We start from the raw sequence: 15,938 nt of genomic DNA on the forward strand, positions 1-15,938 counted from the left end.
GGGCCAGTTCCCTGGAGTGTGACATAAGCAGATGCACAATGATGAGATAATGAGGAGTCAGGCAGGTAGGGACAGCCCCTGAGCGTGCAGTTTAGAGGTCAGCTGCTGAAGGAGCATTGAATCAGGAGCTCCTAAGCATTGGCTGGTAGGGAGGGCAGGAGGCAAAAAAAGGAGCAAAAAGCAGCCAATCACATATGGCTTTTGCAATTTTAAGCTCCACAATGGGGAGTAGCTGCTGGGTGGATGTGCAGAAGGCAGTGGAGCCCTGCAGCACCTGCTCCAGTGCCTTCTCTGAGCCCATTCATGTGTCAGCCATGCTTCATGAGCTGTTGTCAGTGTCAGCATTAATACAGAGCCTGGGAAGGAACAGAGGCAGACATTTTGTCAAGCTTACTGCTGCAGACCAAGCACATCTAGCAAGGGTTTTATCTACTTTTAAGTGTTAAAATAATTCCTCTTCTCCTTCCTCCTGAGTTGGTGGATTGCAGTGGGTTTTATCTGCTTTGTGAGATGTCTCTATGTCTCTAGCAAAGCAAAACTTTGAGCTGGCTAATGAATGAACACCAACATTGACTCTCAGCTTTGTCCCCTAAGGTCTGAAGGCAGAAACAAGACAATGGGAACCCTCCCATGGTTAAGCCACTCAAATCTAACCTGAAGGTTATTGAAACCGAAAAGAGAGTTAGACCATGTGGCTGACTGACTGTGATGAGTCATAGCCAGAAAAGGACAGGATTCCACAGTACAGCAATTCTAGGCAGAGAGGCCCCTGAACAAGCAGTAACACAACTACTGGCAGAAGCAGGACTCTCATAACTGCATCCAGGAGTGTAGTGCCTAAGCTCATTAACTTTGATGAGGTAAAAGATGACTTTCATTAGTGGCTGCCAGTAACTTAAAACTGAAACACAAAACAAGCTTGGCAGTTAAGCCCTTTTAGCACTGTGCACTTTGCATAAATAAAAGAACTTGCACTCCTGGCTGGGGGGCCAATACTCTGGCAAGAGGATGGTATTCCTCTTGTAATGTAGACAAAAGCCAAGGTCAAATAGATTGCATGGTTCTAATGTGAGAAGCTCCTCATGATACCAAGTGCTGTGGAATCCCACTGAGCCATCAGCCACTCATCTCTGCAGAGCCAGCTCCTCTGCTAGTGCCAGTTCCCCAGTCACTCATGGTGTGGGATCGAGCAGGGGGGATCTCAGCTCAGTGTAGATGTTGTGGACCCCAGTGCCATTTCTTGCTTTCTTTGGACAATTTTTTTAATAAGTTCCGTTTCCATTCATCAGAGAATCCTGTTCCTTTGAGGTGGTTGTCTGCCCCATACATGTGCCAAAACTGACTTGACAGCCTTTAATTCTATTTTATTTTACACCTGCTGTTACCCTGGAGGACTGGCTATTTGTACTCTAACAGAAATACATTATATCCTTGGTACAGGGTTCCATTCCCTGTTCATTGTGTTCCTTATTTTCTTGAAAGTTCGAAAGTCTTTGTAAAGCTTTCTTTTGACCCTGTCAACCTTAAAAACAGTCTGACATATCTTTCATTGCACTATTTCAGGCTGCTTTTGCTGTTGTCACTGCAGATGATGTTGGTCTGTCCTTAATTTCTTTGGCTTTTGGTTATGTAGATGTATATAAAGAACATATTTTATATCCAAAAGGAAAGAAAGATCATATTATGTTAACTATACAGAATTTTTTGTGTTTGCAGCAGATGAGCAGAGTATCTATCATGCATCCTTTATCATGGAATTTCCTACTAAAGTGTCTTATGCAGCAAAATGGAAATCCAGAAGCTAGATTTTAGTTTTTTTCTAGTTTTTTCAAAGCTTCTGCACGTGAGAGCATTCTTGATAATCCTGACTAAAATGCTGCAGTCTGTCTTTTTCAGTTGCCTTGCTAATATTGGCACTATTGAAAATGGTCTTTCATAATTTTAATATGAGTTAAACTACCTTGAAAATTTCCATTTCAACATCAAGTACAAGGGAAACCTAAAAAATTGACAAAGAGTTTGGGTGTGGGTGCTATAGGTTGTGCAGAGCTTTGATCATAGTTCCGTTTATCCAAGTACTCCTAACAGTTTACTGGTGCAGAGCAGCCCATGGAAATGCAGGTAATCTCACACCTGAGTTGGTCTCCATGCACCAAATGGAGGTACTGAGGCTCACGTGCCTTCCTGAGCCAGCAGAGCTGAGTGCTGAATTAAGCACTGTCAGTGCCCACTTCCTGCTTGTGTGTGTTGCTGGGGCTTGTTAAGAGATCTGTTACATGCCAGACTCTTTACAAGTCTTGATTCATGTGATCTTTCTTCCAACTATGATCGTTTTCTAAGCTATACTTGATTCCTACTGAAGTAAATGACAAATAACAAATTTCTGTGCTTCATTGAACACCTACCAGAAGGTTTTGTCTTTATTAGTTGGTTTGTGGGGCATATATATGAAATACAAAATAATAGTGCTGAATAATATCTACACAACTGAAAAATACCTTATATTTCTGTATTAAAAATGAAAGAGCAGTAAATTTTACCAGTTTGTGTGGCCATACATTCACTAGCATTTCAACCAAATACTGTGAAAGTATAGACTTAGAAAAACCTTACCCACATGTACACATGCTTGTGTCTTTCTTCTTCAGCTTTTCCATGTGTCATCACAGCAGACAGCACACACTACTTCCACACTTCTCTCTCTATGAGGATGTGTATACAAACTGATGCTTGTGTTACAAATCAAATTGGGATTCTGACCTCCCACCTCCAAGTGGGAGTTGTTCTTGTTATTGTCATAACATGTATAGTGCTGCTGTATACACATTTCTTATTATTAGACATAAGAAATGTTTACAGGTCTGTGGAATTTCCTGGCTTGTGCATAGCTGTGCCTGTATAAAGAGTGTAAAATTATTTGGAGCATGAAATTGGATGTTCTCTTAACTTTGGCCTGAGGGCTTTCCATGGGTCCCTATATATTGAAAGGTCCATACAATTCTTTTCCTAAATAAATTCTTGTCTAGCATCCTTATCTAGCATCTATGATTTTTCTTTTCTTTCCCAGACCACTCATTGAATACTTTTAAAATAAAAAATTACAATAAAAAAGGAAACTTTAAATGCTAATGAAAATTGCTTGCCACTGGCAAAAGATAGAAGCACAGAGTATTTATGTTCTTTTTGCCTTGAATTATTTAAAGAAATATTGAAATCAGTCTTGTTCAAATCCAGAGGAGCATGAGCTTTAGATTTTTGATGGAATATGGGATACCACAACCCTTGTGAGCAGAATGGAGTCCTTCTGTTCTAATCCTTTGTCTTTATTTCCTGAAACATTCAGCATACAGTCTTTTAGAAAAGGATGATCAGCACAAGATTTAAAGCAAAATTAGTTGAACTGTTTTCACATCTCTTTGCTTGTGGTTATCAGGTGGTTTGTTAAAGTTGGATCTCACGTCTCCTGTTTGTTAAAATGAAAATAGCAAGTGGAGAAAAAAATAAACAACCTACATTTAAAATGCAGTGAAAGGCCCAGCACTGGGTACCAAAATTACTGATCTGATTTCAAAAGAAAAATAAAGAAGGAGAGGGGATCAAGAAATCACTTTCACTGAATGTTTGTATTGAATTCCAGAGGAGTGGTGGGGACTCTGCTCTCTTCTTCAATCTGTTCATCATTGCTTCTAACGAGACAAGAAGTCAGGGCCCCTTCTTGACCTGCTCAGCTGTTCAGCTTCCCTGAAGGGACAGAGCTCAGGTTTTGCAATCCAGATTTTGAGATAGTGAGAGGCTTTCATAAGTGTGTGCATGGCATTCTGGGGAGCTTGAGCTCAAGGGGTTTCTCTCTTTGCAGCCTGTTCCTGTTTATGCAATCAGACGGATGTGAGCATATTTTTTCTGTCACTTTCAGATCCCTTGTCTGTGAACTTCATAATTTTAAATTAATTTCTAAATGCAATATGCTGCTATCTCCACTTTGCTTGGGATGTTGGGCACAGACATGTAGGGTACATCCAACCACTCATGCAGTTAAGTGACTAAAAACTGAAATTCCTGGGTAGGATTTGGTCACAGTCCCAATTTTTCTCATTCAAGTGAAGACAAGATAGATTTCAGGTCACACCAAATATAGAACATTTTGTTCAATTTAAATAGTGTAATTTCTGATTTTCACAGAATTCTAGGGTTAATTAGGTTGAACAAGAACTTTGAGATCATCAAATCCAACCTATGACATAACACTACCTTGTCAACTGGACTATGGAATTAAGTACCATATCCAGCCTTTTCTTAAACACCTCCAGGGAAATAATAAAAAATGAATGATAAATTTTAGCAGGCAGTTTTCTGGAAGATAATGATATGCATCACTGAATGATTTACTTTTCAAATGATTTTTGCATGAATAATGCTGGTAGAATCTTACCCTTACTCGATGCTTCCTATCAACATTTTGTGTGTATAGATTACTGTGTTTTAAATTGCATCCTAACAAGTATGAAGTTGATTTTGTTGTTGGTCAGTGAATACTAGCTGTCAGAGTATTTTATGAACAATACAAATATTATTCAGTAGCATATTTGATGAAGGATATTCAATTCTGATAAATTTTGGCCTGAATATCTGGAGGAAAAAATGGAGATGGTAGCCAAGTAAAATCACTGTCCCTTGAAACAAAGAGAGTTTGCTAGCTGCAGCTGGCAGCCCCGGGAGGGCGAGGAAGCTGCCCAGCAGGCAGAGTTGGTATGGGAACAGTTTTCCACTGAACTGCATGATTTTTTTTCCTCTGTACTTTCTATCCTTTCAAGAAACAGAAGCTAGTTGTCTATCAGCCAGTGCTGGTTAGGATCTTCTCTTCATGCTGGAAGAAATCTGTGTCATAGGAGATGACTGAGACTAGCAGGATAGTTTAGAGCATTGCTGCTTGGAGATGTGATGCTGGGACTTCAGCTCATGGAGCACAGGGACTGCTGAGGGTCCTGCTAAGCTTGGAGCCAGAAGTCACAGAAATACAAATAACAAATCACTGGAAAAGGAAATTTTTTGTGCCACATCTTTATTCTGATTTGTGAATCTTTCAAAGGCTGAGGCTGTGCAGGCAGAGGAACTGGGCACAATAAAACCCAGCACTGTGACTGGAGGTACTGAGCCATGGCTCATGCATTCTCTGCTGTGGAATAAAGCAGCTAGTTTTCTTTAGGCCTGAACTGCACAATCATCAGATAATTCAATTAAAATTTAATGTTTAATTTTGTGAGCAGAGAAAGGTAGATCCTCGCTCAGATCTTCAACTCCAACAGGCCCATTTGAACCATGGGATGTGTTCTCATCCAAGACAGCAGCTGAGTCCCCCAGCTACTGCATTTGACTCTCTAACAGGGTTGTTTCAGAAGCACCAAATATCACTGCATGATGTTTGTGCTCAGAGCAGCACTCCTTTCAGTCAGCTGCCATCTTCTAGAAGTATCAGAAATGTTTTTTTCACAGGACTGTCTGAAAAGTATGGTTTTTGCAGCAGTGCTGCAAAATTACCTTGGTGAAAGCAAAAACTCAGAGAACCGTGCAGCTACAGCTGTGCACTCACCTGTGTCCCTAGGCCAGAGGTGCATGTGACTGCAGCTTTGGGGGCTCTGGAGTCTTTCTGTCCCCAGCTGCTACTGCTAAGGGGCATGACACTCAGGTGCTGGCAGTGCTGCTGCATCTTTGCAGCAGTTACTCGGTGTTGCTCTCTGGGGTCTGCTGCTCTGTCATTTGTCACACTCTGCTGTGACCTCTGGTCCTGTAGGCTCGAGTCTGTGTGCCACCACACAGCCCTGCTTGCCCTGCTCTTAGCCTTTGGACAAGGCAAAGCCATAGCACTCCTGTGGTGAATTTATGTATCTTTTATCAGTAAAAAATCTGCAGTGCATAGCAATCCAGCAAGTGGTTTGGCAGGGTGTTTAACATAGCAGTGCATCAGAGAAAAATGCTATTATGGAAAAGAATATCTCATAGGCAGATATCAGTTATTGAAAGAAATGTTCTTTTTAAAAATCACTGGTTGAATTTTTTTGAAAATCACTGGTTAGAGTCCCCACTGACATAATGCTCCCAGTAACTACAGAGCTGTTGATCCAAGGATTTCATGCTAATAGAATTCTGGGAAACAGAAGGTATTTCTGATTTCAACAGGCTTTTTGTATCAGTGGCTAAAATGCTGATCTTAGAATCATAGACTCACAGAAAGGCTTGGATTGGACTAGACTTTAAACATCATTTATTTGCAGCCTCCCCTACTTTTCATATGGTATTAAACTGTTTATGGTTTGAGTTTGAGTGAATTAAAGACAGTTTAAAGAAGTATTTCCAAGTTGATTTTGTTTTTTAGAGCAAAGGACCCATTTTCTATCGCTGGCAAAACTACATAAAAAGTTACATGCAATCAGGAAGATATACAAAATCAGATGATGCTTTAATCTTGAAGAAACTCAAAGATATCTGTGTCTGAGAAGCAGAGAAGTGAATCAGGTATTTAAATAAGCCGTGGTCCAATGAAGGGCCTGAAATCAGAGTCTGTTCTCAGCTGTAGCCTCTTTTTTTGATCAAAATTGACAACTGAGCTTCCTTCTGCTGTTCCTCTGCAGCTTCCTGTGACCAATAGAGTCACCAATTGCAAAAACCTTGGAAGTAAGAATTGAGAGGATGATATAATAGGTGTAAGTTCTTTCCTCCTTCTGCTTGCCATAAAGAAATGTAAATCAGCAAATCCAGAGCTATCCTGTCAATGCCATTGAGCAGAGTAATATGGAGCAAGTGTTTCTGTTCAAGGTAGATGTGGGAAATGCAGATTAAGGAAGGTACAGCAGGGCTGGAAAAGTCATGGCTGAAGTTAGATGGACTTGCCCTGGGAAGCAGAGAAGACAGCAACATGAATCTGGCTCAAGACTTTCTGTGTACAAATACTGAAAATATATAAAGGGCAAAGCAGATATGAACACAGTTTTTAAAGGGTTTTTTTTGCATGTAGCAACAAAATTGCCAAACAAATATCACATCCAATCTTTCATTCTTCATGTATAGGTGTTTCTTAGTGACTGTGCAGAGTACCCAGCATTTCACAGCTGAAGGAAGTGCTACATTAGGGTTTGATACTCCCCTCTCTTGGAGCCAATCCACATGATGACAAGGACTCCCTGCAAAGCAGCCTGGACTTCATCCCAAAGATTGCCACCCCTCACTGTATCATATTAATGAACCTGTACAACTGAAAATAATTACATATGCAAATCTTATGAAAAGGAATTTAATAGAGACGTTTCATGACTGCACTAGAGAAGTGGTTTAGCAGTAAGATAAGTCTGATTGCTTGGGCATGTGGGTGCTATGGTAACTCCGTTTGCATTTGGAAGCACTTAAGCTCGAAACCACAGTATGCTGCACCCTCTTCCTTTTGAGCAGGTTCTGTAGAAGAAATGCAGAAGTAAACAGCATGAGAGAAACCACAGAGCAGCAAAGGCATCGTTAGCTGTAGCTGTACGAGTGGGTTACTGCAACACCGTCCTGTGAAGGCTGAAATGTCATTTAAAGTATGGTGCAATTGATAGAAAACCCCTCCTTCTGGCTGGTAAACATGCAATATTTCTGGGTATTTATTCTAGATTTGCAGGAACTGTGTTGGCAAAAAGAATTTGATTTGCTGGTTTTGGTTTTTGTTCTACTTCAGTTTTATGGTTTTGAGAAATTCTGTATATCATTGGTAACAAGTATTACTTCCATTAAATTAATATTTCTTCAGGGAAATTTCTCTTTTGCTTTGTTTTTGTGGTTTTTTTTAATTTTTTTTTTCTGGAAAACTTGGACTCCAATGTTTATTTTGCATAATCAGAATGAGAAAAATACTTTAAAATTTTTTTTAAATTATAAGAAATATTCCACATATATTGTAACATTGTGTTCCTCCATGTATCTGTCACTTATAAATTCTTAATTCGATCCCTTTCTTCTGGTTGCTCCTCCTTGTACTTGATTGCTGGCTAATTTGAATTCTTTGCTCTCTCAGCTGTAAATGCTGATTAATGCTTATAGTTGACTCTGAACTTGAGGAGGATAGAGAAAATTCCAGTCTTGGGAGGTGGACAGCAAGAAGAGGGATCCAGGACAAGCATTAATTTCAGAAGTGAATTTCCATTATAACCCCCCATCCTATTGCATTAGCCATAGTTAAACCAGCAGTCACTGCTGAGCTGAGCTCTGCAGGAACACCACGCCTTCCCCACTGCAAGTCAGCTCTCAGCACTCACTGGTGCTTGGGAACAAAAAAAGCCTTTGACTCTCAGATAATGCTTTAACCAAAGGTTAAAGGTGCAGGAAAGAGTGCCAGGATCAGCCTCTCGGGCAGCATGGTGTTGCTGCAGTTATTAATGAACTTGTTAAAAAAAAAATTAGAAAACAGATGAAAATTATTTTAATTATCATTCTGAACAATCAGAATGAACATTAAACCCAGATATCAAAAAGCAAACAATTGGCGTTTCTTAATCAGAACATTTTAGAAATTCTGTTAAATTAAAATTTACAGGTTCAACATTTTATTCCTTAATTTCTGGTGGAAATAAATATTGCAAATATTGCTTGTAGAAAAGAAATTATCATGTCTATTTATTTATTTCTATAGGGTTATGAAGACTTTTATTAATTAGACAATGAATAACTTTGAAGTCATTTAATGGCTTCATCTTCAATGAACATGAGTAGGTTTTTATTTTAGAACCCTCAGAAATGTCTCTGTCACCTGAAAAATTTCTATACTGTAAACTCAAATTAGTAGTTTATTTTTTCAGTCAGAGCATGAAAAAATTAACATATTTTTAATATGAACTCTTCATGCCATTCTTTTTTCAATTTTTAAAAAGCAGCAGTTTGTCCAGAAACTGGGAACATTCTTTCTTCCCCAGAATTAATGATAAAGAATAAAATATAATTCTACAGTTTCTGATTATGAAAGCACTTCAGCACATGTGATCCCACCTATAAAATTTGAGGGGTCCTCTGTGGTATAGAATTACTCAGATGTTTAGGTGTTTGCTAGTTTATTCTTGGGTCCGCCCAGATTTGTTTATAGCTTAGCAATGGATCCCTTCGTTTTGTTTTTTTCAGCAAAAATAACAGTAACATCTCTGGCCCTGATGCTCATTTACTTTGAGGTCTCTTTAGCTGGTTCTGGCAGCACAAGGGAGCCTTAAAGTAGGTGTGAATTACATCCTATCCCACTTGAAGTTTAAAAATAAATCAAACGGCGGCTAGCAGCACTTTGTAAGGCTCCTTGCCTCACTCACCCTTCACCTCCCACCAGGAGCTGTTCTTTTTTTGCAGTTTAGTGTTGGCTTGCAGGGGAGCTGCAATGTCTGTGCTGTTTGCTAGGAGACCCCCTCAAAGAGCTTTACTCCATCTGAACAAGTAGACCACATCCTGTTGCTTTCTGTGCAGATGTGAAGAGCCCTGACCCTGCTTCAGCAGTGCCGTTCAGCTGTGAAAAGAGGGAAGGCAGAATCTGGACCTACATTAGTTGCTTGGTGTAAAATGCTGCCTGGTGAGGGTTGCTGGGATCTGTCCAATATACTAAAGGCTGGAGAGATCCTGGGAAAAGGGCAGCAGCTCTGCAGAATCACTAAGCACTTTTCCTGGCAGCAAAACCTGGCTGCCAACTGTTTTACAGACACGGGGCTGAGAGGAAGGATTACTTCCTCTGCCCCCTCCCAGCTCTGGCAAACACACGAGGAGTACAGCTGGATGTGAAGAGCCAGCTGGTGCAGTACCAGGCTAGATAAAACACCAAATGCACTATTAGCAGAAGAGGCATCCTCCTTCCCACATTGTGCTGTGTGTATGGAGGAATGCTGTCCTCCAGCAATCCTGTGCTCAGGGCAGACAGCCTGAGCTGCTGCCATGCAAGCTCAGCCTTCTGGCCAGTCCAGCAGGAAATACAAAAACTGTGCAAATTAGGCAGCAGAATGGAATGTCCCCTGTCGCAGGCATGTCCCCTGTCATCAGCTAATGGATTTCTGCCTCTATAAACATGATAGCATTTTTAGGCTCTTAGTGCTGATTCAACAGCATCTCCATCTTATCAGCTGGAGTTTGTGTTATTAATAGCACATGCACACAGGAAATGTGTGCTGGCACTTCCTGCTGCTTGAGAAGATCATACCCTGGACTTCCTTGAAACACATTATTATCTTTTAACATATTCTAGGTCCCAGTTGCCTTCTGTTGAGTTACTTGGTCCTGCCATGTGAAAACATTTTCCTAAGACTGCAAAAAGCTGTCTCCTTATACAGCTGGATTTCTTATACAGGTGAACCACAGTTCAGAGCCGTGAGTGCAGTCAGTAATTCAGAGGTGATGTAGCAGCTCCTGTACCTCCAAATGTGACCCAGCCAGCCTGCTACAGATATAATCTTAAGAATGTCTTATGGTTGAATGCAGTTTAAGCTTTGAGAAAAGTTTTGGGATAGTTCCCATTTAAACTCAGAGCAACTTGCTGGGTTTGGCAATCATCAGGCTTCTGTACTGCACAGCGTGTGTTTGGGGGATTAAACATCCTCATTACACTTGAAAGATCTTTTTGGATTTCAGCTTTCAAGTTTCTAGAGTTATGTTTTAGAATAGAAACATGCAGACAGTTTTGCCTTTCAGGTTACCTTGGTTAGCCTGAAATTAGCTCAGATATTTGTTAGTGCTGAGACATGTTTTGGAAAATAAATTAATAGTACCAATATACCTATCAGTCTCAGAGTAGAAGATTCTGGTGTGTTGGGATCCTTTTTTATTTTCCTTTATTTTACTCAGTATCTCTCAAAAAGGTTTCAAGGGGAAATGCATTTGCTTTTCATTTTGAGAGGATTTTTTAGTGTTTTGGTGCCACCTATTGAATTTTTTTCAGCAGCGTCCTGTTCCATTGCTGTAATAAATCATATCAGGGAGTAGAAACACAGGAGAGCAGGAGGCCCTTGAAATGCTTAGAAGAGTACAAAACTGCCATGAAGTTCTGTTAAAATGACAGTGTTTAGTTATAGGGGGGGAAAAAAGGGAAATCTTGGCCTATTATTTACCAACCTGTTTTAAGACTGCTCTGAGTGAGGCGGTGGGACCAGGTGATCTCTTGTGGTCTCTTCTAACTAATTAACATGATTATGTGTAATGTTTAGCATCTCTCATTGGGAGGGAGCAATAAACCTTACACTATTTAAGCTATTAGCATTATTCCTAGGTTTACAAGGGGAGGATGGGGAAAAATATTTTCACAGGAATCTTAAGGAAGTGAATGAGGCAACCAGAAACACAACACTGACAAGCTTATGATCCCCCTTATCTCTTATTACCTCACTATACTTGGAAAAGGCAATCTTGATGTATATGTTTTTATCTCTATTATGTCTGCATCAGAGATCAGTAAATAGCTGGAAAAGTATTTCTGAATGTTTCGCTAATCTGAGCAGAGTTTACTTTAGGACTATTTCTGCAACTTCTTTTATTCTGTTATTGGAAAGGCTTCTAAGGGAAAGTTAATCTGTGTCGATGCTCACAGAGAGTTAATACTTGGCTTGAGGTATATTTAATGTGCTAAAGCAAAGTAAGATTTGGGAAAGGAAGAGCAATAATTGATTCTTCAGCTAATAATCCATTTGAAAAAAGAAAAGTCACATTATGGAATTTTGAATGACTAAGTGCCAGCTTTCAAACACTGAATTGAAAACCATGAAAATACATTGAAAATTTATTGTTTATGGCAAATAGGAATGGATATGAATGTTAGCTTTTATAGGGTTCCTTGAGAGTTTTATGCATATAGTTATAGGTCATGCAATTGTTGGAAAGAAATGTTGCAGACAGGAGGTTTCAGATGCTGAAGGTACACTGATAGTTCAAAAGATCCCCTATATTTTTGTTTCTTATCTGTAACCTCTTCTGTAACCTCTCTTAGGTTAGAAAGAATGTGCTGTGGTTCTGTAGCATTGAAAATAATGCATGATCTGTATTTCAAGGAAGGTATATAGATATAAATGAATGAACAGGCTAGACCTGTTAATATAGTGGCTTCTACACCCATGTTATTCAATCTGTTGTCAGTCTGCTATATTTTAGAGGTATATTCTTACAATTAAGAGCAATGTTATTTTGAAAGTTTCATATGATTTCAGGCAAACCTCATAGACTTATATCCTCATCTCATGGATCAGATTTTAAGCATCACCCTTCCACACTTCTCTAAAGAAATAAATGCTTCATTACTGTTTTTAGCTGAACTTCTGCTGATGCTTTTTCTATAAGGTTTTCCTGAATTGCAATTTGTAGTAAGACATCTTGCATAATGTACAGTCCACAACAAACTCAGTTGCTCATTAGAAAAATATTTGCAAGAATTTACAAGAATTTAACTTTTGTATACATTCATATTCATACTATGGCTTAGACACACTTCATGACAGTTCCAAGCACCAATAAATTCTCACTCCCTGCAGGTGACATTGCAGAATCCATGGTGGCCACTGAGCAGCCAACACATGTGCTGCTGCTTGTCAGGTCGATAAGGAGGAAATCTCTGGAGTCCCAGTGATGCCTGGAAACCCAAGGCATGGCCAGGATAACTGCTTGTGTTGGTCTTCTGTGTCAGAGATGAAGGACACAGTTTTGATGCTGACACATGAACAGGATACTTATGTATCCCTCACAAGTATTGCAGTTTCTCATATAAACCTGGCTTTTTGCTTTGAAGGTTGAAGTTTATTTATAAACAAACTTAGTGGGAAAGTTCTGGTAGAAAAAGAGCAAAAGAAGGAGGAAGGAAGAGTCAAACAGGTAGATGGAAGTTTGTCAGGTGTGGCCCTGAGCAGCCTGATCTACTGGATAACATCCCTGTCCATGGCAGGGGTGCTTGAACCAGATGATCTTTAAGATCCTCTCTAACCCAGACTATTCTGTGATTCTGTGATTCTATGACTGAATTACTTGATATTTTGGGGGTCTGCTGTTGCTACATCCACTAAATTCAACTTAGAAATGTGTAACTTCCTGGGGAAAGTTTAGCTGATATTTGGGAGGAAAAAATGTGTCTTTTAATATTTTAGGCAAATTCCTTGAAAGTTTAAGCTACACTTTTTCTCTCTCTTTTTCAGGGCAGGAGACATCAACGCCTGGACCTGGTAAGAAATAATTTGCATGGCAGAACTGCACTGTTTTGTTTTTTCTCCCCTGATAATTTCTTCTTTCTTTTTCTCACTCACAGTTACTACACAGAGTGTATAATGCCTTTTCATTCATCCAACAAAATGAAATATGCTGTTTTAAAAGGCAGGAATATCAGACAAGTCTGGGTTTGAGTAATATATTTAGGTATATTTTAAAACACAGCATTTAGCATGAAAGGCACAATCATAACCAAGAAAGTATATACTCACTGCTTGTTCATCTGATACCTGTTGAATCCCCTGCACTTTAAATGTTCGATGTGCCTTTGCTTCGTTCAGAGCTCCCAGAGCCCCAGTGTGAGAGTGCTGCCGCACTGCCCGCTGGTGCTGTGTGCAGCTCTGCCCCTCCTCGGGCGGGCACAGCTGCCTGGAGCCTCACGGACCCCGCTGTGCCTCTCACCGCAGGTGCCAGCCCCGCAAACAGCACGCACTCGGCACGGGGGCTCCCCGAGCCCGGCCCCGGCACGGCGCCCAGCAGCGCAGCAATCACCGGCAGCTCCGCTGCCCCCACCGCACCCGCTCCTCCTGCCGCCCGCAGCGCTGCCCCAGGTTTGCCGGCCCCCGCTACAACCCACGCTCTGCTCTCAAAACTCCAGGGGAAAATTTAGGCTTATCTTCTTTTTGCCAGGGTTGGGATTATATGCGCAAAACGGTATTTCTTGTTTGGACTCAGATGTTTATTAGTTCTTATCTACATACAAACCATGAGTTGTACAGCATTTCAAGCTAACAAGTTTAAAATGGAACTCTATCTCTCTCTTTAAAAGGCCTTTTAAGGATAAACTGTCCAATTAAGAAATGATACCTAAATTGTTTTTACTTTTAACCCAATAACCAACCACCTGTTGTCCACGATGTGGACTTTTGTATCCAATAACGTAATAGCACCTAGACCCATGAAGGAGAAGGACAAACCTCTGCCCTAAAACCTCCATCTTGATTTTTATATATTGCTTTAAACTTTAAGTTTTCCACTTCTATTCAAACTACACACCCATAATCCCAGTTCTATCTAATTTTGGAAGCCTTCTATATGATCTCAGGTCAAATGCAGTGTTCTCTTGGGGGTCACTGCCTGTCAGCACAGAAAGTCTAAAATTCTCAGTGGCCAGGATTCCAACAACAACTAAGTCGTTCAGCACCAAGGTAGCCTTTTCAGCTCATGGTTCAGCAAATTGAAAAGGTGTTGCACTTTGGCACAGTGACAATGCCAGGATTATGTGCAGGATCTGGGTCTGAGGGGCGAGTCTTGCAGTCACCACAATAGAATCAAAATGTCAGTTGCTGCCAACAAGGCTGTCCCCAAAGCTAGAGCAATGGGAATGAGCCTGAAAGAGAATATAGAAATCTGCCAGTGGTTTATAAACAAGGAATGTTTATAAATAATGAGATATAGTCAGAAATATAGTGAGCAAGATACTCAATGATCTGGCAAACGAGCACTGCCTAGAGTTGTTGTTTGTGAAACAGCACAAGCACTATTCATAATTGTTTTTTACTGTAAGAATATAGCAAAATGTTCAGGTTTTCCCAGTTCACAAATTGTAACATTATTTTTATGTTGACTTCATCTGGAATTATGACTAAATAATGACAAAAAATTGTCATTGTACATTGTAAAATTCTTTTGTAGGTGGTATACTCCTAAAAATCTGCTTTTTATTTAGATGCTAATTTTTTTTTGTTTATTTACTATATTAACATGATTTTCTTTCAGCAGTCTTCTCAAAATTACAAAAATCCCCTAAGAAAAAAAAAAATAGAGAAGTGCTGTAGTGTAAGACATTTCTGACAACAAACCCATATGAAAAAATGAATTTAACTTTTTAATCCTGATATGTTGTTTATTTTCTTACAGATGATTACAATTCAACATCCTTGCACAGCACCACCTCATCAGTCACCTTGCCAACAAGCACTGGGATCAGCCCCATTCTCAACACCACTCACACAATAGGTGACAAACTTGCACGCAATTGCCACAGTTTTGATACATCAGGCGCAGAAAATGGGTTTGAAAGAGGCAGTTCATTTAGAATGTATCAAAGCTAAAGATACAAATTAAGCATACAACTGCATTAAACTTAAGGGTGTTTTTAGGAACATTACTAACTGTTTTTTGAGTAATATTGAAGATACCATATTTGTTACTTTTCAAGCAAGGGTAAAAAAGGAATTACGCACAGTGGCACATAGTAGGAGGGTAAATCTGTCAATTATTGTGTCAGTACTCCTCTTGTTGTTCGCAGAAATTTGCCCAAGCAGCAAAAAGGTGTGAATACACCCAAGATCTGGGTACTTCTCTGACTTCCAGTGTCTTCCCTTTGGTTCAACACAGCAGTAATGCTTTCTTGGGATCTAGCAGTTCAAGCATTTAGAGTGATTTTAGTTGCCATTGGGCTGGGGAATTGCTCAGATCAGTAAAATACATGTATGTGCTTGTGCAAAGTACACCCAGGAGCTGGACACTTTCCATCTTTTTGAACTGTCCTTCAAGTAGCTGTAGGCTGCTGTCTGCTCTTTGACAAAGTGAGCTTGGCTTTTACTTGTGGGTATTCTGTCCCTTACAATCTTGGTGAGTCTCCAGTGGTCCCTCTCAATTTGCCCTCTCCTTAGGGCCAAGGTGACTCCCAGCCTGGAGGCAGGCAAATCTAGGGCCTACCTTCTATGAAAAAAAAAAAAATTAGATTAGATTTAGTGGCACCTTTA

At 40.0% G+C, this 15,938-nt stretch overlaps 1 protein-coding gene across 1 annotated transcript in view; it reads left to right on the forward strand.

Annotated features, from left to right (window-relative positions):
• PTPRC (protein tyrosine phosphatase receptor type C) overlaps nucleotides 1–15,938 on the forward strand; it is a 57,909-nt gene that overhangs the window by 19,076 nt on the left and 22,895 nt on the right. The window contains 3 exon segments of the mRNA XM_079313656.1: nucleotides 13,158–13,184; nucleotides 13,635–13,778; nucleotides 15,088–15,186. Coding sequence (XP_079169782.1) covers nucleotides 13,158–13,184; nucleotides 13,635–13,778; nucleotides 15,088–15,186 — 270 coding nt within the window.

The sequence above is a fragment of the Erithacus rubecula genome (assembly GCF_903797595.1).
Source record: "Erithacus rubecula genome assembly, chromosome: 10".
In the NCBI taxonomy this organism is placed as follows: domain Eukaryota; kingdom Metazoa; phylum Chordata; class Aves; order Passeriformes; family Muscicapidae; genus Erithacus; species Erithacus rubecula.